The sequence below is a fragment of the Eleutherodactylus coqui genome, chromosome 1 (genome assembly GCF_035609145.1).
Source record: "Eleutherodactylus coqui strain aEleCoq1 chromosome 1, aEleCoq1.hap1, whole genome shotgun sequence".
Taxonomy (NCBI): domain Eukaryota; kingdom Metazoa; phylum Chordata; class Amphibia; order Anura; family Eleutherodactylidae; genus Eleutherodactylus; species Eleutherodactylus coqui.
This window is the reverse complement of record NC_089837.1, coordinates 466,433,799-466,446,493: the sequence shown is the minus strand read 5'-3', so window position 1 is coordinate 466,446,493 and position 12,695 is coordinate 466,433,799. Positions and strand designations below refer to the sequence as shown.

Below are 12,695 nucleotides of genomic sequence, written 5' to 3'. Positions count from 1 at the left end.
CATTTTTTGTGGTGACCTGCATAGGATGACCCGCATATACCGTGTTTCCCCCGAAAGTAAGACAGTGTCTTACTTTCTTTTTATCCCCAAAAGCCCCACTATGTCTTACTTTCGGGGTATGTCTTATATTGGCGCGGTGACGTATGGAGAGGGGGGCGGCGCGGAAGTGGGCAGGAGGCGGCGCTCATTTGGATCAAAAATGGAGCATGAAAAAATCTGGACCATGCTCTATTTTCATGCGGGTCTCCCGCGGGGACGGCTCCCGCGGGCTTCTATTGAAGCATATGGAAGCCGTCCGGATCAGCGGGACACAAAAATCAGATTTTACTCACACGCTCCGGTTCTTCTCTTCGCCGCGGCGCCATCTTCTCTCAGTCGCGGCCGGATCATTTTGCTTCGGCCCGGCGCATGCGCGGGGCACGTCACCAACGTCATCATGCACATCCGCCGAGCCGAAGAAAGAAGATCCGGCCGCGACGAGAGAAGATGACGCCGCAGCGAAGGAAGTATCCGGAGCGTGTGAGAGGTAAGTTAATTCTGATTTAATTAATTTCCCCGTGGACATGAGGCCAAAGGCGGCAGACGCGGTGACGTATGGAGGGGGGGCGGCGCGGAAGTGGGCAGGAGGCGGCGCTCATTAAGATCAGAGGGAGGTGGCAGACGCGGCGACGTATGGAGAGGGGGACGGTGCGGACGTGGGCAGGAGGCGGCGCACAGCTAGATGAGAGGGAGGCGGCAATACCCCCGTGTTTCCCCGAAAGTAAGACATATGTCTTACTTTCGGGGTACGGCTTACATTGGCCGACCCCCCTGAAACCCCCGATACGTCTTACAATCGGGGGTGTCTTACTATCGGGGAAACACGGTAGCAAACCACAATTTACCGTCCTTTTCTATACAGTAGCAATAAATATATACCATTGTCCATCAGTCTGATGGAGGCCAAAAGGAGACACTTTTGGTCTCCATTGGCTGAATGGAGCCCATGGATATGTCTGATGTATATGTTGGGAGCTTTTTCTATTGAATATGCCAAGTGTTTGACTCGGATGCAGTGTGCTCAGAGCTGATTTCTATTTTCTTGTTGATTTTTGTTAAGCATTAGAGATGAGCGAGCGTACTCACTAAGGGCAAATACTCGAGCAAGTATTGCCTTTTGCGAGTATCTGCCCGCTCATCCCAAAAGATTCAGGTGCCGGCGGGGTGAGTGGTGAGTTGCGGGAGTGAGCATGGGGGAGCGGGGGGGGGGGGGAGAGAGATCTCCCCCCCGCTCCCCAACCCCCACCGGCACCCGAATCTTTTGAGACGAACGGGCAGGTACTCGCAAAAGGCAATACTTGCCCTTAGCGAGTACGCTCGCTCATCTGTATTAAGCATCTATTAAATAAAAAAATGAGTGAATAGGAAATCTTAAAGATTCCCAGTTCTCAATTAACAAGAGTGTTAACTGGTTGTTATTTGTAAATTAATCCCAGTAGATTTCAGAAAGCCCATGGGGTCCATTGTATCACTTTATATATTATATTTACTCACATGAATTAGAATCAATGAATAGAAATAGTTATCAGGTAAGTAAAATACTGTTATGTACAATGTATATTCCAGGGAATACATATCTGCCAGTAATGTAGCGTTAGTAATAAGACAGAACAGTGAGAACACTTCATGAACAGCAGATCCCTAAGTGAATATAACAGAGAATGATATATGCGAATGATTCAGCCGACTATACTGTAGGAGAAATTAATATTTCCCCAGATAATTTACTGTTCTCATATAAAGTGCTTTATTTCCTGGCTCTGATTTTATTTTTGGTCCTAATGATTAGTCTTTTTTCTATTTCAAACCATCATTGGTTTAACAAAATTGTGCATCTTTTCTAAATTCTTTATTTAACCCTTTCAAATATTAATGAATAATAATTACTGTTTGAACAAAACAGAGGTAGAAAACTTGAGATAATTCTAGAAATACGACATACCAAATCACATTAAAAGACCTTTCACTCGAGATGGAATTTCCGCTTGACGCAGTGCAGATACAGATTTTGTCAATTGCTGTGATTTTAACTGCGGAATGAGTGTTACAGAATTTCTTGAATTTTTTTATGCAGACTTTAATTGCGGAATTGCATGCCCTCTATATTAGAAATCCGCAACAACACTTCTGCAGGACATCCTTCATTCTGCAACAGATAACTTTTCCACTGTGGCATTTAGGCTGACTTCACATAGGTATAAGCGTATTTATGTCTGCATTTGCATTTTTGCGTACATCTGTGCATATTTTACTGCATTTTTCGCACATATACCCTTCGTACATGCAGTTTAATTTGCCGGTATAGAAGTCAGGCTCACAGGTCTGTAGTTTCCTGGGTCTATATTCTTCCCTTTTTTAATTAGGGAAAACATTTGGCCTTTTACAATATTCTGGGTCTTCTCCTGTTCTCCATGAATTTTCAAAGATTACGAAGAGTGGTAGAACATGCCGCATATTTTTTTGCGCAAACAAAATGCATGTGCAAAATACTATCATGTGAACTGCATATTGCGCACACAAATTTTGCACATGTAATACGCAGCACAAATGCGTTTTTGTTAATAAGACTTTAATCTTGCGGTTTTGAAGTAAAGGCATACAGATTTTAATAGGTAAGAAATTCAAGCCTCACAGGGATAACATTGTGCTGCAGAAATGTGAAACTGCAGAGCTAACAGTACTTAAAAAGGTTGTCGCTGTCCGTGTTAGGTCATTCAAACTGTACATTTTTAGTTGGACACATGTAAAAAAATACTCCTCTGTCTTGATATTGCTGTTATATAATGATTATGGTACCTCCTGGTGTTCTTTCGATTCCATCTCAGAATGTCTACCTAATGTGTTAAATGCCTTTGAGAAGAAGTCGTTCCTAGTTGGCAGATTCTTATTGGCCGATCTGCACAATAGCAAAAAACACTCCACCAACATATATAAGGGAATCCAGGTGATGGGACTGAGCTACTAAGGATGTGTGACCAGTGACCACCAACTCTTGGCGCATGGGTGTCATACATGTTCTAGAATGAAAATGCAGCTTTCTCATCATCCTTGGACAGCCAAGTACGTTGGTCAAAAACCTTTAGGCTTGCTGCTTCTATATTGTTTTATGGAAGGTTGTGTCATCCTACCAGATATTTTTGCCAATTCAGTCTGTGTTATATTACACCTGCCTCCAGCAAGGTGTTTGTCTGTTTTGGCAGCACCCTCTATTTGGGTTTGCCCTAAGTTTTTTCAACTATCACTTCTTGATTGCTAAATGGCACCCAAGATATAAAACAAGGTGCTTATGGCAAACGTATGCAGTAGTCATAAGGAAGAGAGAGAGACAGACCAAAGTAGTGCTGTCTTGGGCAGAAGTAATCTCTGTCCTATGGAGCAAAACTGTAGCTTCAAGGGTGTAGTTAGAGGCTCATGTGCCTAAGGTGCAACAGTTCTGCTTGCCCCCCCCCCTCCCAGATGCAGCGACATTGCTCAGTTATTCACAAAATAGTAGTGACCGCATTCTTCTCACAGCAAAAATTCTGCCTTTGTGCCCCACAAAGTAATAATGTCCTATTTTTTCTGCACAGTAATAGTTCCCCAATTTGTGATGTAGTAACAAATGGTGGTCCCTCTGTCTTCCTTCAACGTAATGGTGGTCCCTCTGTGTCCCCTCAAAGTAATACTGATCTCTCTGTGCCCTCACAATCTGATTATGTTCCCTTTGTTTCTCCCCAAAGTAATAGTGGTCCTCTGGTTCCCCTGTCCCTATCTCCCAAGTATTAGTAATAGTGTCCCTCTGTGCCCCTGCATTCCCACCCAATAGTGCTCCTTTGTACCCCTACTTGCCCACAATAGTGCTCTGCTGTGCGCCAGTTTTTCCCGATGTGCGCGACTGTGCCCCTGCTTTCCCAAAATGCACTTTTCTGTGCCCCTACTTTCCCGCAAGTAGTACTCCTCTGTGCCCCTGCTGTCCTCTAATAATATTGTTATGCACCCCTAGTTACCCCCCAATAGTGCTCCTTTGTGCCCCTACTTTCATTTCAAATAGTGCTCCTCTGTGTCCCTGCTGTCCCCCCAATAGTGATCTTCAATGCCTGTACTTTCCCCTAAATGTGCTCTTCTGTGCCCCTGCTTTCTCCCAGTAGTACTCTTCTAGGCTCCTGCCTTCTCCCCAATAGTGTTCCTTTGTGCCCCTACGTTCCCCCCAATGGTACACCTTTGTGCCCCTGCTTTCCCCAACAGTGGTCCTCTGGGCTCCTGCTTTCTCACCAGCAATGCTCCTCAATGCCCCTGCTTTACCCCAATAATGCTCCTCTGGGCTCCTGCATCCTTCCCTATAGGGCACTTCTGTAGCCCTGCTTGCTCCCAATAGTGCCCCTCTGTGACCCTGCTTTCCCCCTAATAGTATTCCTGGGTACCTCTGTTTTCCCTCAATAGGGCTTCTCTGTACCTGTTTGCCCCAATAGTGCTCTTCTGTGCCCCTGTTTCCCCCTAATAGGACTCTTCTGTACCCCTGCTTGCCCCTAATAGTGCTCCTTTGTGCCCTAACTCTTGCTAATAGTGCACCTCTGTACCCCTGCGTACCCCCAATAGTGCTCCTCTGGGCCCCTGCTTTCTCCAAAATAGTGCTTCACTGTAACCTTGCTAAATAATAGTGTCTTGCATGCTCCAGAATCCCCCTCCCTCCAAGTAAATTTTGTTCTCCGTACTTCTTCTTCCTCCAATAAGTTATAATAGTGGCACTGGTACCTTTACCCCTGCACTGAGTTACAGAGCAATCGGGCCACGGGAGTTCATGCTGATGGCACTGGCTAACAGTGGCAAGGAGGACTTTAGGGATTCCCTGGCCAAGGGGCCAGTTCACAGCTGTGACCCCTGCAACCCCTGAATATACCACTGTGTAGCTTCATTAGATATATATCCAGGCTTGACTGACATGACGGACCTCACTGCTGCATAGTGTCTGCAACCATCCATCCTCAGATCAGATCCAGTCAAGACTTTGGTATTAGACTTTCTATGGTTGTTCCTGCCACCGCCAATTGTCCCCATTATACCTATCTCACAAAGGCTGACCTGGTTATTGTATCAGAATTGACAAAACTCTAAAGTGTGTCAAAGATGTTTTTTTGGTTCGTCACTTGCTACTTAGTGACATTCCTAGACATTCCATCAGACACTTTGATGGCACCAAGACGGTTTGACCAATGTCCTGAACCTGAGTATACATTACATGTATACCAGCAGTATCTAGACACAGGATCATTTTGAAAAACTAATCTTTTGCATGATCTATTAGATTAAATTATTATTTATTTATTTGCAGAGCAACCCCCTTAATAATAGCTTTATTTAAAACGTATTCCTAAAATTCTGCGTAATATAATGCGTAGTTGAGGTGTTCTCGGCAGAACAGCGCTTTGACACTTCTGTTAAATATTTTTACTGAATTAATTTCACTGCACATTTACAATTTGGAACAATGTCATTTTCTCTGTATTAATCTTTTTCAAAATACTTAACTCTTTAAGCAAATATAGAAATTCAAACTGAAAGCTCCAGCAGCAACTTGGAATGGCATATTCCATGGAATGGAGTGGTGGACACCAACAACAGTGCGCAAGAATAGCATACAGTATGGGCTTCTTTACTTTTAACTGCGAATTTGATGGTACGTATGGTCTGCTGTGTGCCTATCTTGCTAAAACTTGTTACGAAACCCAATTATGATGTCACAACAGGTACCTGATGGAAACACAGTTGTGATGTCATTACAGCTTTCCTGACTGAAACTCTTATGATATCACAGTAGCTTACTTGACTAGTTGTCACTGCAGCTTACATACATACCAGCATGGTATCCGATACCCTATTGTGATGTCATAGCAGTTTACTTCACTTTAACACACTTGTGATGTCATTGAATTTGACAGCTATTTTCCTGCCTGAAACCCAATTGTGATGGCACAGCAGCTTACCTGGCATGAATGCTGCTTTAGAGTCTGTTCACACTTGGCGGATTTGCTGTGGATTTTCTGTGACAAAAATAACGCACATCTTGACATGGCACTGTTAATAAAAAGTTCCTCTGTGCTTCAAAGATATGTGGCAGTAGCCAAAAGCATAGATACAAGAAAGCAAATTGTAGACAAGAACGGCACTTACTCTGGAGGAGGGGGGTATGACTAGCAAAAAGCCCCCTCCTAGAAGTGTCGACACCTATGTTGTAAAGTAGTCTCCAAGTCCAGCATGGATATACATACAATCCAAAGACAAGGACAGTGGGAAACGCGTTTCGGTGCTCAAAGCGGGCACCTTCATCAAGCCAATAGTGAGATCTTGACATGGATTTTAGGCAGATTTGCTGAGTATTTCACTCATTCAAACGAGGGGGTTAAATCAGCATCAAAATGCACATCAGAATTATGTTACTTTTGGTTTTGGTCCAGATACATGCGCTATCTGTAAACGTATTCATAAAATTATAGCAACTTATCTGACTAAAACCCAATTGGAATGTCACAATATTTCACCTTACTGAAACAGTTGGGATGTCTCTGCAACTAACCTGACTAAAATCCACTTGTGATGTCACAGCAACTAATCTGACTTAAAAATTATATGCCTTAGATTATAGCCTCAAGTTATGCCATAACAGTCTGATATGTGCAAGTCCCACCTTTGGGACCTGCATCTATCTTGAGTTCTGGCCCCTACTGTGCCCAGCCACCCCAAATGCGATATCAAAGTGTAGTTGGTAGGACAAAAATAGCCAAGCGCCCTGCTCTATACTGTTTCCATAAATCCCATAGAAGTCAATGTAAGTTACCTAAACAACGTATCATAGTGAATTACACTATTTCCATAACTCAGGAGCTACAGATACAGTGTGATAACTTCTTGTGTAACGCTATTTACCTAGCTCTCGTTGACTTCTATGGGAGTTACGGAAACAGTGTGGTTCAGCTATTTCTGTCAGTCCAGACATCGCATAATCAGCAGTGTTCCCATTACAGCCGTGTTAGGCTGAGATGGGAAGACCCCTTTAAACCACCCATTTGTAATGTCACAACAGTTTCCTGTACTTGACTGAAACCAACATAGCCTAAGTTCACATCTGTGCTCCTATTTCCGTTTTTCTTTTCCAATATAGGAGCAGAACAACCAAACTAATGGCAGTCCCGGATCCATTCCATGACGGATACTGTTACCGCCTGACAGACAACATTGACACCATATGAGTTACTGACCCAAATTCAAATAATCTGTTGTCACATTTCTTTTTTTTCATAAAGGTTCAGTTTTCTTCATAAAAAAGCAAGTGATGAATGCATTGAATGACACAAAACCTTCCTACTTTGTACTCTCAGGTCTTACTGATGATCCTAAGCTCCAGATTCTCCTTTTTGCCTTATTTTTACTATTTTACATTGTCACTTTGCTGGCTAATGTTGGTATCATGGTAGCCATCAGAGGAGACCCTCGTCTTCATACTCCAATGTACTTTTTCATAAATAACCTTTCTTTTTTAGACCTTTGTTACTCTATTATCATAACACCGAAGACCTTAGCTACTTTCCTTTCATTTTCAAAGACAATTTCCTTTGTTGAATGTCTAATTCAAATGTATCTGTTTGGTGCTTCAGTTACTCTTGAGTGTTTCTTGCTAGGAATTATGGCTTATGATCGCTACATGGCAATCTGCAACCCCCTGTTGTATAGGATAGTAATGAGGAAGAGGTTTTGCCAACAGCTCGTGGGCCTTGCTTACCTTGCGAGTTATCTTAATGCATCAATTCATACATCATGCACTTTCCGATTGCCATTTTGTAGAAGCAACATAATAGACCACTTCTACTGTGACGTCCCACCACTTTTAAAGCTTTCTTGTATCGATACTACAGTAAATGAGCTTGTGATGTTCATTTTTGGAGGTCTTGCCGAAATCAGCTCACTGACAACTATTATGGTGTCCTATAGCTATATTATATCAACTATATTAAACATTAATTCCCAACAAGGCAAGAAGAAAGCATTTTCTACCTGTACATCCCACCTAATGACAGTTGGCATATTCTACAGTACCATTGTCTTCATGTATCTAAGGCCATCTTCTAGCTATGCTATGAGCCAAGACAAAATTGCTTCTGTATTCTATACTGTTGTTACCCCCATGCTTAACCCATTAATTTATGGCTTAAGAAATAAGGAAGTCTCAAGAGCATTCATGAAAGTCAGACAGAAATGTAGACTAATTTTGTTGTTAGTATAGCATACTCGTGTAACTATCTTTTTCCCTACTGTATATCATTTGAATCATTAAAAGTGTTGCTTAGTATGCAAATATCCTATTTGAGAATTTAGATCAAATGAAACATAACATTTTTCAAATGGAATCATAAAAAAAAATGCTCCCATGCCCATTGTGTCTTTTACTATTACATACTTGTTATGGTGGCCCATAGTGGTTTTCATTCTCTCTTAGAATGTCCATCTGTGTTCAGTACTGGTGAGAAGAAATAGTTTCTTGTGCACTAAATCCTCCGCTACCTATGCGCAACCGGATTTTGGTGGTAGAACTGAGCTACAGAGTATGTGCGACTGTCATGAACCTATGGGTCTGACATCATCACTTTGACCCCAGTGATAGCTTTAGGGAACTTTTGCATTCAATGTATTTATTCCAGTGTGTATATCACTTTAATTAAGAATTGTATTCTCCTCTCAACTGTCTGTCAGCTTCAGACAGCCCACCAATAAGGGTTTCTTGCTTTCTGTCAATGAGTGTGATGAGTGTGGTTATCCTGTATTTTCTGTTCTCTTTTCATTTACAGTATTTGTATCCCTGCTATGTTGTGTGTTTGTATTTGTTTACTCCTTGTGTTCCTTTTTCTTCTTCTGATGTTAATATCTGGATTCTGTCCTAGTTTTTCTGGTTTTGACCCTGTTCTGGACCTGACTGATACTTGGTTATTATTTGACTCTGTGTACCCTCTCTGACCTTCCAGTACTGAACCTTGACTTGTCTGATTTTGTCACCTGTTCACTCTGCCATTCAGAGGCTACTCTGATAATGCACCCTGGGGATTCGTAGCAGCTTAAAGCCATATTCTCCTGGAGAGATTAAAGGCTGAAGAACTATGGTCCCTAGGTGTTGCTAGCTGGAGTAGTCAGTGCAAAGTCTGATTGTAGTCTTGCATGAGGAGGGTCGTCAGACCGTTGTTGGAGGCCACACGTGCCGCAGATGCCACGTACAAATGGGGCCATCCTTTTCACATCATTCTGAGGAAGAGGGGACGCATTTTTACCGTCAAGTTTCCAATGAACTTGGAGACCCCACCCATAGCAGTTCCGAACTGGACTTTACCTCCCAATTTCAACCAGCCGATGGAAGAAGATTTTGTTCCCAGAACGGGGTTGCCTAGAGGAATGCCCACAAGGTCACCTCAAAGACAAGACTGATGCTGGACACTTGGGCAGTTAGCTCAGTTCTCAGAGATTATTCCATCGTCATAGCCTTTCTACGGGTGGAGTGGAGGAGGGCGTAAAAGTGGCCTCATAGTTTATGCTGCCCATCGGGCAGTTTTTTTCTCTTGTTTTATCTCTTCTTTCAAGTCTCCTCAGGGTTCTGCATTAGTGGGTGCCAGGGCTCCTCGACATCCAGGTATCACTTGTCTATTCCTTGTTGGTGACAGGTCACTTTCTAGGAGTGCTTTCTTCATTCTGTCCTGCTGTTCTACGTTTCCCACTTAGGGTTCCCCGGGCCGCGATTTACTCCCTGGTAAAGGGGGCAGTGTTTCGTGTTTAATATTTGAAAGGTTAAAATTTTTCTCTTTCTTTTTGCTCCTGTTGTTCAGGGTGGATTCAGTCTGGTTCTAAACTGGTCAATAAGGGGTAAACGCCCTTCAGTTACCTCTTGAATTTTGCCTTTCTCCCTCTGGTACCTTGTATGGTTTCTACACCCCTCCCCATTGAAATTTCCCTACAAATCAATTTCGGGGGTTCCCTGTACTCTTCCCTTGGGGTGTTTTTTTTTCTTCTCCTCTCTCTCCTCTTCTCCTTATTTTCCTTCCCTGCCTGTTTTGTTTCCCATAGCTATTTGCCTGGACCTTGGAGCTGTGGCAGAGACGCCTTCCACTCAATGATGTCTTCCACTAATACTAATCTAAATATTGTCTCCATTAACGCACAGGGCCTGAGTATACCGGAGAAAAGGTCCTCTCTCCTCCGCCTTCTGTGGCAAAAAAAAGCAAACTTCGCCTTAATTCAGGAAACACATTTCAGGGCAGATTCTATTACTAAACGGCTCAGTATCCAAATGTCTACCACAGTGCATGGGAGTACAAGGGAGTCTCCATCCTTGTGGTCAGCTCCATCCCATGGGAACATCTGGATAGTGGGAGGACAGTGCGGGTAGATGCCTCTTCATCAAGGGTAAGTTGGCAGATACACCAGTCACCCTGGCTTTACTTTATCTACCCAACTTCTCCCAGGTTCCCTTCCTTGAGAGGGCCCTGGAGGATCTGGCGGATTTCCGAGAGGGCACCCTGATACTGAGGGGGGGGGGGGGGGGATCTAAATATCCCTCTTAACCTATCCATGGACACATCTAGAGGGGTTAGTAGCATGCCTGGATCTACACATAGCAAGTTTCGCAAGATACTTCACGAGCATCAGCTAGTGGACGCATGGAGAATTCTCCACCCCTCCACAAAGGACTACACTTTCTTTTCACGTCCTCATAACTCATACTCCAGAATAGACTATTTTCTGACTCAGCAGGCGAGCCTTCCCCTAATCACATCCGCACACACTAACAATATATCCTTTTCAGATCACGCCCTTATCTCTATCTCACTCTCCTTCCCCTTGCTACATTGCATGACCTGGCAGTGGCGTCTCAACGAATCCCTTCTACAAGACCCTTTAATTAAGAATGAAATCCAAAATGCCCCAGAGGAATACTTTAACAACAACACAAACCAAGGTACAGCCCCGATCAGCGTGCGGGAAGCCCATATTAAGGGATCCCTCATCAATATCGAGTCCAGAGTGAAAAAAGAAGGCAATGCCCAATTAAAAAATCTATTTGATGGCATTCAGATATAGGAGTTGGCGCATAAACAAACCTTAGATGCTACGTCAGGATCAGAATTAATGCAACTGAGGGATAAGGTATGCTCACTGTACATGGCGCGAGCCAAGGGCATGTTAGCAAAATGCAGGAGACACTTCTACGAGTATGGCAATAAGCCTAGCCGTACTCCGGCCTGGGCTTTAAGGAAAGAGAGAACCCGCACATATATACCACGAATCTCCTCCTCTTCTGGCCACAGCCTCAACTGCAACAGATCGCCGAGGCCTTCCGTGATTATTTTCTGTCTCTCTACAACCTGTCCCCTCCTCAAACTGCACAAGACCGTTCCTCCCGTAGATTATTGATTCAAGATTATCTCCAAAATTTGGGCATGCCTCAGCTCTAAAGATAAGCGAGCACACTCAGATAAGTCAGTTATTTGAGCGAGCCTCGCTCTTCTTGAGTAACTGCATTCTTGTCCGAGCGTGCTCGGGGGGTGGGGGTGGGGGGCGGCAGGGGATAGCAGGGGAAAGAGTGAGAGAGATCTCTCTCTCCCCCGCGCTACCCCACGACGCCCCCCGCTCACCCCCGCCGTCCCCCCAAGCACGCTCGGACAACAATGCAGTTACTCGAGAAGAGCGAGGCTCACTCGAGTAACTGACTTATCCGAGCATGCCCGCTCATCTCTACTCAGCTCCCACAAGATATAATTCAAACATTAGAATCTCCCATTTTGCAAGAAGAACTCACTCAGGTACTAAAAGAATCCCACACAGGAAAAGCAGCAGGCCCGGATGGTCTTACCCTCCGTTACTATAAGATATTTGCCGAAACTCTTTCCCTTCACTTCCTTTGAGCCTTCAATTCCCTTACCTCGGGTACTATTCCCCCAAGAGATACTTTGAAAGCATATATCACGGTAATCCCTAAAGAAGGTAAAGATTCCTTGCAATGCCAGAGCTACTGTCCAATCTCCCTCCTAAATCTACTTCACAGTTTAGACAGAAAGAATTATAAAAACGAATCTTTTTATTAGATAACTTTAAAAAACATAAAACACAAATAGGGCACTACACGCAGACCTCAATATTTGTAGAGGTGTACAAGTCTCAAAAGGAGACTTCTACCACTTGCCACCTATAGTATTAACCTCTTCCTGATGTACAGAGTAGGTAATGTAGTATACTAGTAGGTATATCTAATAAGAGCTAGAGCAATGTGGTAGGTAGGTAGGTCTAAGAGGAAGTTCTAAAACTCAGAACTCAGGATGTCATTAATTTTCTTAGGTATCCTTCCCCGTTGTAAATTTGTTAGTGGATCACTGTTGGTCAGCCATACTGGTATTTGGTTGCCTTACTCGATGACACTCTGAACACCCCACGTTATCAGATTCTCTGAACCGCGGAATTATATAATACATAAGGGTGTGATAGACACATCCACTAAATACGGGAAAAAGTGACACCTTCAAAAGGACAAGAGTCACAGAGTTATTGTGATTTCCCATCTGCCTGAATACTCAATGTCTCTTATATATTTTTCTCACAAACAGGAAACTTCAAGCAGACGCCCATTTAGAATAGACGATGGGCGATTA

General features: G+C 43.6%; 1 protein-coding gene across 1 annotated transcript; it reads left to right on the top strand.

Moving 5' to 3' along the window:
* Positions 1-7,345: 7,345 nt before the first annotated feature.
* On the top strand, positions 7,346-8,293 carry LOC136606113 (olfactory receptor 5AP2-like). Its single transcript, XM_066588994.1, has one exon. The coding sequence runs from the start codon at positions 7,346-7,348 to the stop codon at positions 8,291-8,293; it is 948 nt and encodes a 315-aa protein (XP_066445091.1).
* Positions 8,294-12,695: the final 4,402 nt, after the last annotated feature.